This window comes from Boleophthalmus pectinirostris, unplaced genomic scaffold (assembly GCF_026225935.1).
Source record: "Boleophthalmus pectinirostris isolate CB_2022bp ecotype Guang Dong unplaced genomic scaffold, ASM2622593v1 HiC_scaffold_7, whole genome shotgun sequence".
In the NCBI taxonomy this organism is placed as follows: domain Eukaryota; kingdom Metazoa; phylum Chordata; class Actinopteri; order Gobiiformes; family Gobiidae; genus Boleophthalmus; species Boleophthalmus pectinirostris.
The window spans coordinates 19,042,578-19,059,237 of NW_026571473.1; the positions used below are offsets into that span (position 1 = coordinate 19,042,578).

The following is a 16,660-nucleotide window of genomic DNA, read 5'->3' on the forward strand; positions in this document are numbered from 1 at the left end:
AACTGCTACTTTCCCTGTATGCAGAGTATTAGGCTAATCATGCGCTAATTCTAGTTTTTATATTGTCAGAAATATAGTCTGTTGAGTACAGGATAACTTTGGAGGGTGGGTGTCCCTTCCTCTCCCCAAAACATTTTTGTGTATTGTTTGGGAAGACAATTCTGGTTGTGATGCTGTAAAAGATGGCAACACAGAATATTGTATGGCGGCAGGGTAATTTATAAAATAATGCAGTTTATTCAGTTTTAGGCAGATCTTTTATATTTAACAAAGTATTGTCAAAAAAGTACATTTTTATTTTTTAATTTAACCTTTTACCTTATTTATTAGCACATCTAAATCATACATTCAGTTATTTATGTTCATGAGTTGTATTTCTCCATTTCTTCATATGGAGGAGATTAGGATTTTCTAGATGTGATTTTTAATAGCCAAAAGTGTGGCCTTTGGTTTTTTATTTGATGTTAAAATCACATTGATTCAATAATTAACATTCACACACACAAACTTCTGGACACACTTGACTTCAAACAGTTCTCCACACTTCATTTTCAACCTCATAAATGGTTTAAATGTAGTTATGTCCATCTGTTTGTGTGTGTCTGATTGCCTGAGAAAATACATGCGCGCTGAACATTAAAGGCAGCGGGTCGCTGGATGAGCTTCGTAGGTGACCCAGAAGAGAGGAGCGAGTGTTGGTGTCACTTTGATTAAGTCTAATACCAGGCTTTTGGCACATGTGGTCAGGTTAATGAAACTCAGTCAGAAGGAGATCTTGCCTGGGTTCATCCCTGCCATGAAGCTGCGGGTGATGGGATGAGGTTCAGCAACTTGCTCCTATTCCCTGAGCAACCCCCATCTCTTGCAATGTGATGCTCTCACTCCTTTAGAGCCTGCTTAGATATTTGGATATCAATTATAACTGCTGCATCAATGTGCACCAGTGTCACACAATAATGTTAAAGCTAAATGTTTTTTTGGCTAGAATACTGTTCAATAAGGTTCAGTACAGTCTGCTTCTGGTAGACGCAAATCCAAATTTAGGACAGTGGTTTAGGTGGGACAGTGTTTGTCTTATAACCAGAAAATTGCCAGTTTGAATCCTGTTCCAGCCATATCAGACATTTGGGTCCTCGCATTCACCACTAACTTTAGTAAGAAACTCACAGTATGTCCTTTGCATTCAGTTTTGGCCTCTATTTGGAGAAATATAAAACAATCAGTCAATTATTGAAGCTATAAGGAGCAAAATGCTATTTCGTTTTATACTATTGGCTTACAAAAGCACCTAAATTTTCCCCCCTAAACCCCCCAAATTGTGTTAATAGTGCTTGTGGATTGCTAAGGTTATCACCCTGACCCCAGCTCTTTAAAGGGGTTACTCCTTGCTCTCTCTTTCTTCACTGACACTGAGATAGGTCACACTGGAGAATAAGAAACACAATTGGGAGGCATCCTGTCGCTTTAAGAACGGAACCCATCTAATCGCTGCCATATCCACTCCAGACCCAGGATTTATAAATTTTCTCTCAATTCTCAAAGCCGTCTTGATTTGGAGTGTGTGTTTGGAAATGTACCACTGGCAAGAGGAGGTAGTTCTGGGGAGGGGGGTTGCGGTTTGTTTGTGCTGTCCTTTAGAAAAAGAGCTTATAGGTTCAGCAGAAGAAACGCGGGGAGCTAATGTGAAGATTTAGGACTTTCTCCGAGGCTTGGCCCCGTCTAAGCTCTGTTTGCTTGAGCCGTTTGTGGGGTCCTGCTCACACTAAACCAGGATTAATATTCCCCCCATATCCAACCAACCCAGACACCGACTCCATGGCCTCCTCACGGTCCTCTCACCCACCCTATACTACCCCCCCTCACCCCCTTCCTCTGCAAGTGATCGTCTCCCTAGCCTAATCCAAGTCCGCAGCCTCTCATCGCGCTCTTTATCTCGTCTAAGTAAGCACCTTTCTCATGGATGCTTTCATGAGGGGAACCAGCGGGAGGAGCGTAAATATGTTTTCTGCCGCCAAGACTTTTCACACTGTTCACTGACCTGTGTGCGCTGCTATTATCAGAGCCAGAGCTAAGCTTATAGCCAGGTTCACCGAGAAAGAAGAGAGACTAGATTTAACAGAACTCAACTGGTTTACAGAGGCCTCCCAGTCAAGTGATGGTTACTTATGGTTACAGGCAAATAATATTTTATGGAATGCTGATGTTAGTGCATACAGAAATACACAGAGAACAGGTTTGAATTTCCATATAGACCTTAGTGGAAACGCTTGTGTCTACAGTCCCAGAAAAATGAAAGAAAAGTAGACATCTGTAGACACTCAAAGAGGACAAATACTGCATATTGTGTGGGAACTAAAGGGTGCTATATCACTTTGTTAATGGTGGACTGTGCCTGATCGCAGAAGCTAAACAGAGTTGGGCCTGGTGATTGTTTGGATGGGAGTCTGCTGGGATACCAGGTGCTACAGTGGGGCAGCAGTGTGCATAATAATCAAGATTTAGAAAAATTGTATAATTTAGGATTATTCTTATTATACTTAAATTATGGTGCTATTACACAATTGACATTATTTTTTAAAAACTCACTCTAATTTAAACTATAAATATTATAGTATATATTATTATAAGATTACATGTCCATACAAATGTAGCTGAAGGCAGTTCACTTTATTAAATAATAGGATATGGTAACAATGAAAATGTAAAGAGCTTCCCCTGTTTGAAAGACTAGCATTCCCTGTTTCGATTAAACTCGATTAAATCATTATCATCCAGTATATTCAAAAACATTGAGATTTTTGTTGGTGTAATTCCTCAGTCGTCCAGATAGAATCCATTCCCAAAACTGTCATTTGGGGAATATGGTGGGCATAAGTTGTGGCTGTTACTCTACCCCAGGGCAGCTGTGGTTACAATACTATCTTACCACCACTGAGTATGGAGTGAATATTGCACAAATGACTTTGAGCATCTGAGAAAGGGCTATATAGGACTAAATAATGCATTATTATTTATGAAGTAAACAGAATGTACAGCCTCTTAGTTTGCAATGGACTCCAAAGAGTCAGTGTGCAATGTTGAATTGTCTTTTTTGAACCTTACTCTCTGAGTTACTTGAGCTTGCATTGCATTGCATAGGCACAGATCTTCCAGACTCCCAGATTGTTACTGAAGCTCAACTTCCAACTCTTTTCTGTTGTCTTTTTCTTTTCTACTTTCTGACTTGGTCGTTCCCATCTGGATCAAGTCTGAGGAAAGAATAACAGATGCATTTAGAGCTGAGAGAAAGGGATGATTTTGGCGTGCTAAACAGGCGGGCTAAACCCATTACCTAAGTGTTCTTTATCTTCCCATATGCTTTTGTTGCATAATCAGCTTTGTATCTCTCCAAATCCAGGATAGAGATAACAAACAAATGGATCAGCTCAATGTGGAGAGAATAAGAAAGCCTTTCTGCTGGCACTTTCACTGTTAGGACTTGTCCCCTGTAAAAAAGTCTTTGGAGCAGAAAAAAATCATTAACAATTTCACTATTTCAAACCAAGACGGACTTCCAGTTTTTGACCGATGTGAGGGAACGAGGTGCGGTAAATTTGTATCTGACAATCCGATCTGCAATCCGTAGTTTTGATTTCTCTCTTCTACATAAGAAAAGGTGGATTCTAGATTATCTTTTACTTTCAGCACAAGGAGAGTTCAAAACTGTAAACATTGAGTTTTTTTTTTTTCTCGTGTATTTGAGGTAAAATTGTCTTGCGCCGGCACCGATATATTGTATAAGCAGCTAAGATCAAAATAAATCTACTCCATGCTTTCTGCATCTAATTATAAAAGTGTTTAATAGTCCATTTATCAGGAAGCGTGAGTTATCCTGTTGTTATGCTAGTTGTTACTCTTTACTGCCTAGGCAAAACTCTGCACTGGTCTGTGGGAGTTGTCAGAAGCACTTAGAAACTCTTTGCGGTGAATAATTAGACTTGGAATGCATTTTTAAGGTATAATACCTTTAAAGAGACAGAGTGGAAGGAATATTTTTGAGTTAGCACCTAAACTTTAAAAAAAACAACTAAAAGTGAAATCCTGAATGTCCATACATTTTCAAAATATTCAGTTTGATGACCTGACTGAGACATCTCTACCTATTATCTTATTCACTTACAAGATCAGACACTGTGTTATCTGGTACATGGAAAGATACCACTCATATCTGGTCAGCACCTTTCAAACCCATGATAAATGGTCTAACATTTCAAAAGGAAGTTTCCCATATAAACAATGCGGCTGAAGTCAGAAGAAGTCATGATAAGTGTGCACGCCGCTGACCTCAATGAGCATCTCAGTGCAGTTCCCTGCGGGTAGATGGGCTCATCACCCCTTCTTGTTCTCCCATCAGCTTCAAGCACACCTCTTTGGGATACACTCTCTGCACACACACACACATGCACACACACACACACACACACACATTCACACGCTGCCTGGGAACACCGCTCCGTAATAGGCCTCATTTGTTATTGCCACGCGCCCTCGTCTCGTCCCCGCGGTTCAGCGAATGCACCGCCAAAGCACGTCTTCCACCGCCAATGTCACACAATTACCTCTTAACTGCTCAAACAAATAGAGCGACCCAGAGAGTGACATCAAATCAAAACTGTCACAGGTGATTGAGTCTAGTCATCTAGGCGGCCCGCGCAGCTGTACCTGTCAGGAGAGGAGGGCAAGGAGAAAAGGCGGAGGAATGTGATATCTGCGTTATAATAGACTACTAATAATGTATAAACAACTGCGCTCCCTTTTCGCTCTGTTCATATTAAAGTTGGCCACAGTGTGCGTGATGCCCTCCTTTCTTGCCTCTCGAGACTGGAGCAGATGGAGTAATGATAGGAGCAAATGATAGAGAGCAGATTGAAATTTCCATCCTCTCTGAACCATGCCGGCTCTGCTCCTGAAAAGACATTGGCTGCTAATGGGGTTAGATGACACGCATGAGAGTTGGAGGCCTGAGTGATGTTAGCTGTTGATACTCAGATTGAAAAAAAGTACTCTTTGTAGTGGAAAACTCCCTAAAGGTTTGGGCATGGAGTAGAGTCCCAATAGTCCTAAGATTCGCCCAAACAACCTGATGTGAACTTTCCACAGGTGGACATGGACAGAGGGGCTGGAGGATCAGAAGAGGAGAAGTGACATGAATGGAGAAGAAGAAGAAAAGGGGTTGAGCAAAGGGACATTAGGGACATGATGATGTTGTCAGAGGCTGATGTAAATTGGAGAATGACACAGTCTACAGACACGGCTCGCTGCACGCCGCCGCAACACGCCGAGGCCGTGACACTGACAAATGGAATATTTCAGACGACTTAATCAGAGGAAATGGGGTTTGGTCTGCAGGTGACATGGGTCCCGCTCCAGCGCTCACAAAAAGAAAACTGATTGCCTGCCTCCAAACCCCCACAACCGTCTCTCCATTTCTCTGTCTGAGTCTCTTCGGTCCCCGCTTCTCGCCCTCTGCTGTCACTGCAATCAAAGCTGAGGGTTAGCCTATGCAAGTGCTGCAATTACACTCACTCACTGATGGCTCCTAATGTGTTTATTTACTAATAATAGTTTTCTGCCAGTTTCTATCTGTATTGTATTTAAAAGTGGAGCTTAAATTGACAGAACAAATAATATCTTACAAATTGTAATGGTGTGGTTGGTTTGTTAGTATTTAACTCAGTTTTGGTTTTATGTTTATAGGCTATTTAAGCCTCTTAGGCTTCTGCAGACTATAAGGAACAAGATTAGGTGGAAACATTGAGCAGGTCAAGTAATGGTTTTACTTCCTAGAAAATCTTTCAATCAGTGTACTGCTTGTTGCTTTAGTCTATGTGAGGTAAACCAAGTGCTGACCAAAAGTGAGTGAAATAGAACTTTTGTTGACCCCTGTTCTTCTCTCTTGGAAAAAAGTTAATAATGAAGTATAATCTTTCTGGTGGTCATTTTTTTTTTTTTCCATAGTTTAACAGAAAGATAGTGACCACCAGATCGCAAAGTATGAAATCTTTTAAGTCTTCTGGTGTCAGGACTTGTTTAGTGCCTAGGTGCCTGCAGTCCAGTAGCCCCTTGTTGTGCATGAATCAGAACGCGAGCCTGCTGCCCTGTCACCACAGCTACAGATCAATGATAATTACCACCTTGACATGAGTACGCTTATTACTGAACAGGATCAGGGACAGGGGCCCAGGCCTGGCTGACCGCAGGGCCCGATCGATAGTCCACGAATAATGACTCTCTTGGGCCCTAGATTGGACTTTGCCACTAAACAAGCCATTACAGCAGCACGCATGACAGCTTAGGTCTAGATATGCGTCCTAACTCGGCCGGTCCTGGAGGCTTCTCTGGTTTGGGCTGCCTCGCTATGGCTCCCACACGCCTCAGTACTCAATCTTGTCACGCAGTGTTATGGGCAGGCCAGACACTCGCCCCTGGCTTTGAGGCGTGTTAACCAGAAGTGAGTGATTAGGGGAAGCATGCTGCTACTACACAATCTGCTCCTGTTACAACAGAAAAAGGCCTTTGCAATGTGACCTGATGATTGTCGCTGAGCGCAAAGATCACACATGGCTACATCTCACAGTATACAGGCCTACATACAACACCAGCACATCAATGCGTATGCGTGATGCTGATCCGTCTGTGGCAGCCCTCATCTTCTTTTTGCTTTGATTTTTTTTTACCACTTTCCACCCCCAGATCCCTTGTTTTTTTCTCCTTCTCTTTATTTAATCCGGTCATACCTGTAATCGGGCTGTGCGACAGGAAACTTCAGAGAATCAATTAGTCCTCGCTTCATCCGGGCACCAAGACGATTCCTCTCGACTTGAGCCGCAAACTCCTTCTATCAGGAGTCATTCTGGCTGCCTAACACCCAGGCTCCTCTCTCCTGAGCTGGGATAGGTTTGACTCTAAGCCTCTAAAACGTTGACAACCCAAAGCGCCTTTCTCTGTGCAAGCCCTAACCGCTTGCCTCACCCATGCCCCTTTTTCCCTTTTCTCTGAGCGCTGTTGCTTTCTAAATAAAGACGGATTTGTTTTTCTTCCCAGCAGACGATGATAATATGGCGTTTCATCCACAATTAAATAAACATTTCTATGGAACAAAAAGAAGTTTGAAAAAGATTGACCAGGCCTTTCTTTGTCCTAGAGAAGTTAGCCACAGCCGTACAGTGGAGGGTGCGGTGTTGTTTTGAAATACGGGTGAAGATACAAAGGAAATTGAAAACAAAAAAACTGAAGAACTATGCTGGCACTTCTGCAGGTACTCGAGTAGAGCCTGGAACAATCAGAACATTGAAGGGTCAGATTTAATCCTCCGCCCCTGCCTTTTGTATTCAGATTAAAGACTAAGGAGGATTTGCAGAAGCCTGGAGTCTCTTGTTAAAAGACGGTGTTCTCCACTTAACCTGCAATTTACCTGTCACTTAAGCCAGCTGCAGCGATCAGGCACACCTCTACATGGAAAAAGAGCTTCTATTTTTGTGTCGTTTCACTCCTTTGAGCTAATTAAAGTGCCATATTGAATTCCCAGACAGATGCAGATTAAAGATGAGGCACTTTGGAAAATATATGCAGAAATAACTACTCAAAATACTACAAAATAGGGGAGGGTAATATTGACAAAACTTAATATCAATGTTTTTGTTTGTTGCAGAAAAATAACTAAGTGTAGAAAAATCACTGTACCCATATTTCGAAGTTTACAACATTTTTCTCTTTTACACAGCATTTTTAATTATAAACAATACACTCAAAATTTTTATTTTGCATATCTTCAAACAACGATTTTGTCAATATTTTGATAATATGACCACCTTCACTACCAAGTGTCTGCCTGTAATAAACCAGAGTAACTTGTTGACCAGTTGGGAGAGCTGTTAACAGGTTGCGTTCTCTCTGGAGGGCAGTAAACACAGATGCCTTCAGGATATCGAGTCGAGACGCACTCCCCAGCACCTTGATTTGATTTGTATTGTGAACCTTTCTCATCTGCTATACTGAAAAATATCCTTATGTGGCATCTGGCACTCTTTTTCTTTGCTATAACCCTCTCAGAGAAGCTAAATTCATCTGCCCCAAACCAAAGTCTAGGGAACAAGTCCTGCAGCTATTGCTTTGCCCCATACCAAAAAAGCCATAATGCTCCTTTAAATCTTCTTGGACCAGACTGAGAGCAGCACTAAAGTGGACCAGTCCCAACACAGTCAACAGGAGTAATAGTAGAGATGTTGAGATGCTATCAGTTCATCACTGGCTGCCAGCACACTGAGCCTCTCCTTGCATTGTTTCCTACAAGCGAATGCCCAGGAAACAAACACATGGCTCACACTGGCGCTTTACACAAGTCTTTGATACGTCCCTTAATCTCCACTTAACTATCTCCACTGGTTTTAACATCCTTACGCATTAGCCTATGTCTTATAACTTAAGAGTTTATCATTGCAGTGCTAAATATAGACACCCTTTTTCTGAGACTCAAAGGCAGCTTGGAATGGAAAGGAGCGTGCTAAATTATAAACCTTCTTCGAACATAACAAAAGGATATGAAAAAATGTGCATTGTTTTATGATTCTCTTTAAGATTCATCCATAGCAGATTAAAACTCTTGTGCATATAGTAGAGATATCTTTGAGCGGATGGGAGATTTAAATTAAAGAAAACTTTTTCCTGAGGATCAAGTGCTTACAAATAAGTGGCCTAAACAAGAGCATGCATAGAGCTTCTGATCCACTTTCCCGTCTTTCTCTCTGGCATTTTTTTTTTTAAATCAAACAAACTCGCTTCCCTTTGCATCCTGGGAGAGTTGTCCTTTTCATTCTGATAGGAGTCCACCTGTCCGGCCATCCCCTGTGGGCTCCTGTGTTAAATTCCAAACTTAAAACCCATTACTGAGCTATCAGCCTGCTCATAATGCTGTCTAACCACCTCATTTCCCTAAGTGTCAGCCCCTGTCCATCACCGGGGGGGCTCAGTCAGTCAGGTCTGCCCTGTGTGTGTATGTGTCCAAGAGTGTCCCATCACCACTGCTGTCCCCCCTCTGTCTTCACCTCCTCCTCCAGCCCGCCCCTGTCCTCCCATCAGAAGCAGGATACAACGCTCAATCTGTGAAAATATGTCAAGGCTAAAGTGACTGGGGACACAGGGGGTAAGAGACTTTGGAATGAAAGTGCTGGGTATTTCATTTACCATATCCACTCTATTAGGCAGAGCGGCGCAGTCAATCAAGGACCCACCGTTTTTGGAGACGAGGGGAGCGAATTGGGACACACGGGCAAATGGCTAACGGTCATGGCATGGATATACCAGCCACTGCCCCTAGACCAGTTTGAAGAGTTGTAAAAATTGATTATTACATCGGATGTCCTTGTTAAGGGGAGAGCGCAACTGAGCATGTGCAGGAAAGCAAAGTAAGCCATTATAAGCTGGAGGTGTGAATGCAGGTGCGATGTAGTGTCTGCTAAGGCCCTCTTCACCCTGTTCGGATATCCCTGCGTACCTCTCTGTGAAATGATTTGGTAAATATGGAAAGGGGCCCCTAGGCCACGCAGGCCCGGGCCCCTCTTTAGGACTGGATAATTGACTCCTTTCCTTTCCTTGATAATTCATAGCTTGCATATGCCAGCTAATACATCAGCTGCAAACTGCTTGGGCCCCCATGGTCTCCCCAGACACCCGCACACACAGGACCCAGAGGAATGAGCATCATAGTGGTCAGAAAAAATGGAGATGACAAATGGAAGCACATCTAGATCTATGAATGAATTATGTCTTCTAAATACCTTGAGTAGAGGCAACTGTCAGACGTCGACTATACTAATCTGGGACAAAATATGACCAACTCCGCATTAAAAAAGCAGGGAGCAGCGCTATGAGAGAATGAGGCGAGAAATGAACAAGCAATCAGGCCATTAAATTGAGGTGTCTGATTCAGCTTTGGTGGACATTTGCACATCTATCATCTGATGGAAATATGCTCCTCCTCCCCCGCCTTGTCATTTTAATGCAGGGCCCTCCATTGAAATAGATTAGGATTAGACCAACTGAACAGAGATATCATTAGTTTTACAATAGCCAAGTCAGCACTCGTGAACAGCCATTAGGAATGAAACAGAATGCAACTGTATACATGTTGTAAAGTTATAAGCTCTTATAGTCAGAAAAACTTGACAGTTGTTAAAGAATGTTTAATACACTTTAAAAAATATATATGTATGGAAATGGAGATGTTAAGTTTTTTTTTTTATTAGTATGGAAAAATACATAAATTACTGTTAAAATATGGTCATATTTTTGTTATTCTACATGTAAATTATACTTTAAAATTTGCTTCCTATTTTCACCTGTAATTTTGATATTATCTACAATATATATTTTTTGAAAAGTACATTTTAGTCAACAATTATTAACAGACTCGCTTTTCACTTAGGAAAAACAAACAGACCACGTAATTATGCTTTACACAGATTTTTAATACCTTTACTTCAAAATATTATATTGTAGAGCTGCAGTAAAGTGTGTGAAGGAAAAGAGAGGAAATGTTTGGGGTCAGTTGGCTGCAGATGATTGTGTTCAAACTGAGGTCAAAGACATGCTAACCTTGCTATTGTTCTATCTGCTGGTTATCTGCTGTGTTATGTGCTACCTTTGGGAAATGTATTTTCCAGGCTGAGGTGGAGATGACCTGGTGGTGGTTTGAGGCCATTGGAGGATCACTGCATCCCTCTGAAAGGCAAAGCTCGGCACAAGGACGGGGATAGGACTGTACAAGACAACTCTCGGCATTCGGCATCAAGATATGATTGGGTTTAAACTTCAGTATAACATCAGACCAGGTCTTATGAGTATATATGAGCATGTTGATCTTAAAATGTTTCGTAGTTTACCAAAATTAGCACAGTATTCAGACTTAACAAAACCACTGGATGTATAATTTTAGGGGGAAAAAGTTTTGTGATAATTAAACCTTTAATGTTTTTAAATCTAGATTCAGTTCACAGTATGCATTTTAAACATTGGATAGCATTAACATTAGAGAGCAGTCTGAACTACTAAACTAATGTAAAAACAAACAAACAAAAATCATAATCTCTATAAAATCTAACCTTATGTCACTTACAGAGGACATTTATCACCAAAGTAACTACAACCTTTGTGATTTGATAACTGTGAAATAGCAATTTAAGTTTGATTGCAAATAATGTCGCTGCTCTAATTCTCATTTTTGGGGGGACTGGGAGTCATATTTTTTGCTGTACGTTATGACCATTTATTTGTTTATTTGACTTTTAGTACGATTTGATTGTAAATCAGTTATAACCCTTATTAGACGGATCAGTTAAAATGTAATACAGAGGGTGTATCTCATCACTGTTTTGAGTCATTTGTTCAACCATAATGTAACTATTATTACCATAATTTATCTTGTTAATACTGGTTAGGTTAGAGCTAAACTGAACTTACTGTTACACATTGATATCAAGAAAGCTCATTAATAATTAAGTCTCACGCTAGAATTTTGTAAAATACAATTACTAAGAAATATATTAAATTGCATATTGCCAAATTAGATTGAATATTGTGGAGCGAATGAACGCTGCACTTTCGATCTTAAGAATAAGACTGCCATCTAGTGTTTGCTTACAGTACTTCAAAGAAATTATATTATTGATTAGACATTATTTAATAGATATACTCTTGTGTGTTTTTTTCTTTTTTGTATATTTTTGTGTATTTAAGTATTTTAAGTCTGTTGTATTTCAGTTGATACAGTGTTGAATGCATTATCTTAACCACAAGGTAAAACAAATTATGGGCATCAGAATAATAACATTAGAACAGATAATCATAAATATAATCATAAATATCATACAGATAATCATAAATAAAATATTATCTAAGAATCTGTTGAATATTTATTTTATTTGAGATGAGAACCATTTGCAAATTATTGTTTTGCCTCAGCTGACTAGACTAACTTGACCCAACATCCTCCATAATCTTTTTCTATAGAGAAAAATAAATCCTTGTAAATTACTATATGATTATATACAGTCATAGATCGTAGGCACCTTGTTATAATTTAATTTAGTTTGCTTTTCATAAAATTATACACTGTTCAGAATATTATTGCCGTAATAATGTCACTGTGCTTGAGTTGTGCCCATTTTGTTGTTGTATTTTTGGCACAAAGAGAGAATAGCCCCATTACAGGCATAGAATTCTTTATTTCAAATATCACACCTGCTCTGAAAGGAACAGGGCCATAGTCCACATAAACTCACTCCTTTTTTGTGTGGACACCCTTAATGGGAAAATAAAATAGGTTATTCTTCAAATTTACTGTAAAATGTATTTATTTTTATTTCCAATGTTTTCAAAAATGTTTTCCATTCATCCATTTCCCCAGAGCAGCATGACCTTGTTACTAGTTAGTTTTAAATTAGCCCAGGTTGCCAAGACATCTCATTCTTTTTTCTTTTTTTTTTTTTTTACACACATTAGTCATGACTTTTATGAATCTCAATGCAATCATTCATGAAGCCACAGGCACAAAGAGACAGTAAACTGTAATACAGTAACATAACAGAACTAGCATCAGTGTAACTGGTGGAACACAATACTGTTTTTGCACAGCACATGTAAACAGTGGGCTGGCCTCTATGCCAAGTCAGATGGAAACATGTAGAAGGAGCATGTTTGCATTGCAGTGGCTGGTGGTTCTCAGATAAGAATAGCCTATCTCCTTTTTTACTTCACCTTATACCAATAAACTCTGTCTTTGAATCTGTTAATGATTAAATCGTGCCTGAGCAGCATAGGGAATGAAAATTACATTTGTAAAACCAAGTTTAGATACTGAAAGCACTGTACATTCATTAGATTTCATGCCAAGACAAAACAATATCAAATATTAAACTAAGATAATAAGAATAATTCTGCTTGACTGTGCAACAGTGACCACACAAACTGTGCAACAAATTGTTATTTACATCTTCAGAGATGAAAGACAACAGAAGATACATGTCCATCCTGTAGTGCTTCATGATGTCACCTGGAGGTCAAGTTCCCTCTATGCTCTCACCTAGAGCCACGTGTAGACTGACACCACCCTGACAGGGGAGGGGGACACTGTTGGTCCCCTGGCTGGAGTTAGACTTGTGAGAGGAGGCCGGAGAGTTAGTTGGACTAAGCTGGACAGCTGTAGTGTCCTGCAGTGTGTGCTCACTGGTCTCCATCTCAAAGGCCACAGTCCCCATTCGCATCAGCCCCCACTTTTCTCCCCCCTTGGCTTGGTTAGTGGTGTGGGCTGGGGGCCTCCTGCTGACCACGCAACAGCCAGTAAAGAAGCCCAGGGCCAGTAATAAAAGCAGAGGTCCGATGATGATAGGTGGGTTACCCGAGGGCATGAAGGTGCCAAAGGCGAAGGCCCCCACCAAAGTGATGTTAATGCCAGCCAACAAGATACACAGACCACACGCGCAGCACAGAGCCGGCGAGGGCAGGCTCTGTCTCCACTTGGTGGGCTGCCTGGGCACCTTAGGTTGTTTGGAGCTTTTATCAGGAGGCACCATGATGTATAAACAGCTTAGTGGAATCCATAAAGGGTGAAGAGAAAACTCAAAAACCTAAACAGAGGAATAACATTTTCAAATTAACCCTTATTTACACTTATGTATGAAAACAAAATATCTTAATTCGCAGGCTTACTCTACTGAATTAAAATGATAAACACAACCTGATTTGCTACGACTTACAGACACGTGTTTGAGCATCTTGACCAAAATACTTTAAGCTGCGCGCATCAGTTATGATGAATGATATACTTACAGTGTTAGTCCTGTGGTAGTTCTTTCACGCTTGTTGATCCGGTTGTGCCGAAGTTGCCACTCACCTCGCTCAGATGCAGACAGTGAATCTACGGCTGCGAGTCTCATCATCGTTACAAAGTGCAATTCACCACTGGGGGGCGCCCAATGGATACTATGATTTAATTGGCTAGCTACAGTAATAGTAGTGACAGAAGAAAGTAGTGAAAATAATATATTTGAATTTGCAGCAAAACATATTTTAAAGTCAGAAAATTTGAGTGTTTTTCTTTTTTTTATTATTGAGAACACAGCATACCAGTGAAAACAGGCCAGCATATATGTTAGCTTTATGCATAGATATTATGTAAAAACCAATGCAGGCCTTTGTAATTGCATACCAGTTACTGCTTCTTGATGCCATTGCAGTATAAAGGGAAGCACAAATCTGCTTTTATGATTCATTACAGCAGACAGGGGATTTAACGCAACAAGTGCTGGTTTCCTCATGTGTTTATTCACTCTGAGCAAATCTTGTACAATTCCTCCAGCCAACGAAGGCCCTTTGTTGCTATAGGGATGAGGTGTCCATGGCAACTATGAGCAATCAGGGAATTGTCATTTTGAGGTTAAGACTGAAAAAAATCAAATTAAAAAAACTGTAAAAAATATTTCTCATTAAGGTAAATCCTAAAATATGAAAAATAAAATCAGTTAACATTTATGGACTCAAAAAAAAAAAAAATAATAATAATAATAAATAAAAACTTTAGCCTATCCACCATTCACTTACTTCCCTTTCACTTTACCAAAATCATAAAAAACAAATCCCAAAACATTCATACTCATAAAAATGAAATCACACGGCTTTTGATCAGCTTACTTTGTACAGTAACACATGTTCAGACATTACTTTGAGGTAAAACACTATCCTTAATCCCAGATAAATATCCAGTATTGCACATGCACATCATATATACCAGAATATTCATCATTTAAAAAAAAAAAATCTTACTTTAAAGTACTCAAGTGCAACCTGTAAAAGTAAAACTGTTTCAGCAACCAGCCTCATCAAAACCATTAATTCGTACATAATAAATAAACACCTTTCACAAACCTTTTCAGTAAAAGCTATGAATCATTTACATAAAATTCCCAATTAAAGCAATAGAAATAAATAAAATAAAAACAGTAACCCTGACTATAATAAAAAAGTAATGCTATAACGGGTCTGATTTTGAAAATGTAAATATTATAAAATGTAGCTTTGTTCAAATACTTTAAAATCATCAATACTGTTTCTGTATCTGTTAGTTTTGACCTAAATTAAGAGGCAATGGTCAAAGATTAACTGTTCCCTTGCTTTTACTCTCATCCAGGAAATGAGATTACTGGCCATGGAAAAGAGCTTTACCACCAGGAACAGTTACTCAGTAATAACATGATTTAAGGCCCCCAATGGAAATACTAAAACACATAAAAGGTGGGAAGGAAACCAGAGTTTACAGATCAGATCTGTGTGGGCCAGTTAGCCTGCAAGGTCATCTGAAGCAGGTGCAAAGTCCTTGGTGCGCAGGGCACTGGACTGGGCCCGCCTGCGGGCGAGTCTGGAGTTGGAGGGAGGGGACAGCCTCATGGAGCACACGATGGCTTCTATGTCTTCTTGTTTCTCATCGTGCTGGGACAGCTGCCTGTTGAAGGCAATGGCTTCTGCTGCAAACTGGGTCAAGTCTTTGGTGCTGCTGTTCCTACAAAAAGAGAAACTTAATTTCAGTTTAAATTCAGATATAATGAAAATAATACAGACACTGCATACCTTTGTAATACATGAGGAGTTGGAAGACCTCTCTCTGGAGCATTCTGTAGAAAATAAAGAGTTTATGAGCTTTTCAAATAACTCCAAAGAACAGGCAATTCTTTCATGTGAGTAATCAAACTTACTCCCTGTACCCAAGGGTGCATGAGGACCTGAGCAGCACTAAGTCGAAGAGTTGCATCGCGTACCAGCAGTTTTGATATGAGATCCTTAGCACCTTCTGTAATGTGGGACCAGTCCTTATCTGGAAACTCGTACTTTCCCTGTTGAATGCTCTCAAACAGGTTGCTCTATACAGACAAAAGTGCCTTCAGTGCAGTGCAGTAAATATACTATGTTATGCAGATCATTAGACCTAAAGGAATCAATATGGATTTAAAAAACACACCTGGCATGTTCGGCAGGTCTCTCCGCGGTCCCAGCCACAGTCACTGCCACAGTGCCCAATGAATGGAGGACTTCCACTTAAAAGAATGTAGAGGATAACACCAAGACTCCATAAGTCACAGCGCTTGTCATAGAAAGAGGCTTCATCAGTGAACACCTCTACTACCTCTGGGGCCATGTACTCTGCTGAGCCACACTAACACACCACAAACATACATAAATATAAATCATCTTCAAATACAGCAGTTGTGCTGCAGTTTGTAGTTGTTCAAGTGCTCACTGGTGTAGTAAGTTCTGGAGTAGTTATGGGGGTACAAGCACTGCTGAGTTTCACTCCACTCCCAAGGTCGAAGTCGCATATCTTCACTGGAGAAACCTTTACAAAATACACATTTAAGATAAATGTACCATAGTAACTAAAATATTCATTATAAAATTAATTGTACAGAACTGTACCCTATCTGTGTATTCACAAAGTATATTTTCTAACTTGAGGTCTCTATGAGCAATGCCTGTACAAAAAGAAATGGTTAAACACAAACCAGCACAATAACACAATCGCTTAACTTAAACTGAACTTGCCTTTAGTGTGAAGGAAGTTAAGCGCTTGAGCAAT

At 40.1% G+C, this 16,660-nt stretch overlaps 3 protein-coding genes across 3 annotated transcripts in view; all 3 read right to left on the bottom strand.

Annotated features, from left to right (window-relative positions):
* LOC129412077 (LIM/homeobox protein Lhx8-like) overlaps nucleotides 1–16,660 on the bottom strand; it is a 121,888-nt gene that overhangs the window by 52,151 nt on the left and 53,077 nt on the right.
* Nucleotides 12,443–14,177, bottom strand: LOC129412078 (transmembrane protein 275-like). The gene is made up of 2 exons (XM_055165044.1): nucleotides 13,864–14,177; nucleotides 12,443–13,661 (listed from the first exon to the last, which is right to left on the bottom strand). Exon 2 carries the CDS (start codon nucleotides 13,605–13,607, stop codon nucleotides 13,095–13,097), a length of 513 nt encoding a protein of 170 aa, XP_055021019.1. The 5' UTR covers nucleotides 13,608–13,661; nucleotides 13,864–14,177; the 3' UTR covers nucleotides 12,443–13,094.
* LOC129412043 (microtubule-associated serine/threonine-protein kinase 3-like) overlaps nucleotides 14,323–16,660 on the bottom strand; it is a 6,024-nt gene continuing 3,686 nt past the window's right edge. Inside the window, exons 5-11 of the mRNA XM_055164790.1 lie at nucleotides 16,627–16,660; nucleotides 16,501–16,556; nucleotides 16,325–16,420; nucleotides 16,046–16,240; nucleotides 15,783–15,947; nucleotides 15,658–15,701; nucleotides 14,323–15,589 (exon numbers count right to left, since the gene is read on the bottom strand). Coding sequence (XP_055020765.1) covers nucleotides 15,370–15,589; nucleotides 15,658–15,701; nucleotides 15,783–15,947; nucleotides 16,046–16,240; nucleotides 16,325–16,420; nucleotides 16,501–16,556; nucleotides 16,627–16,660 — 810 coding nt within the window. The 3' untranslated portion in view covers nucleotides 14,323–15,369. The remainder of the gene's footprint in view (nucleotides 15,590–15,657; nucleotides 15,702–15,782; nucleotides 15,948–16,045; nucleotides 16,241–16,324; nucleotides 16,421–16,500; nucleotides 16,557–16,626) is intronic.

Coding starts and splice junctions, on each gene's coding strand:
- LOC129412078 (XM_055165044.1), bottom strand. CDS start 13,607: ATGGTGCCTCCTGATAAAAGCTCCAAACAACCTAAGGTGCCCAGGCAG.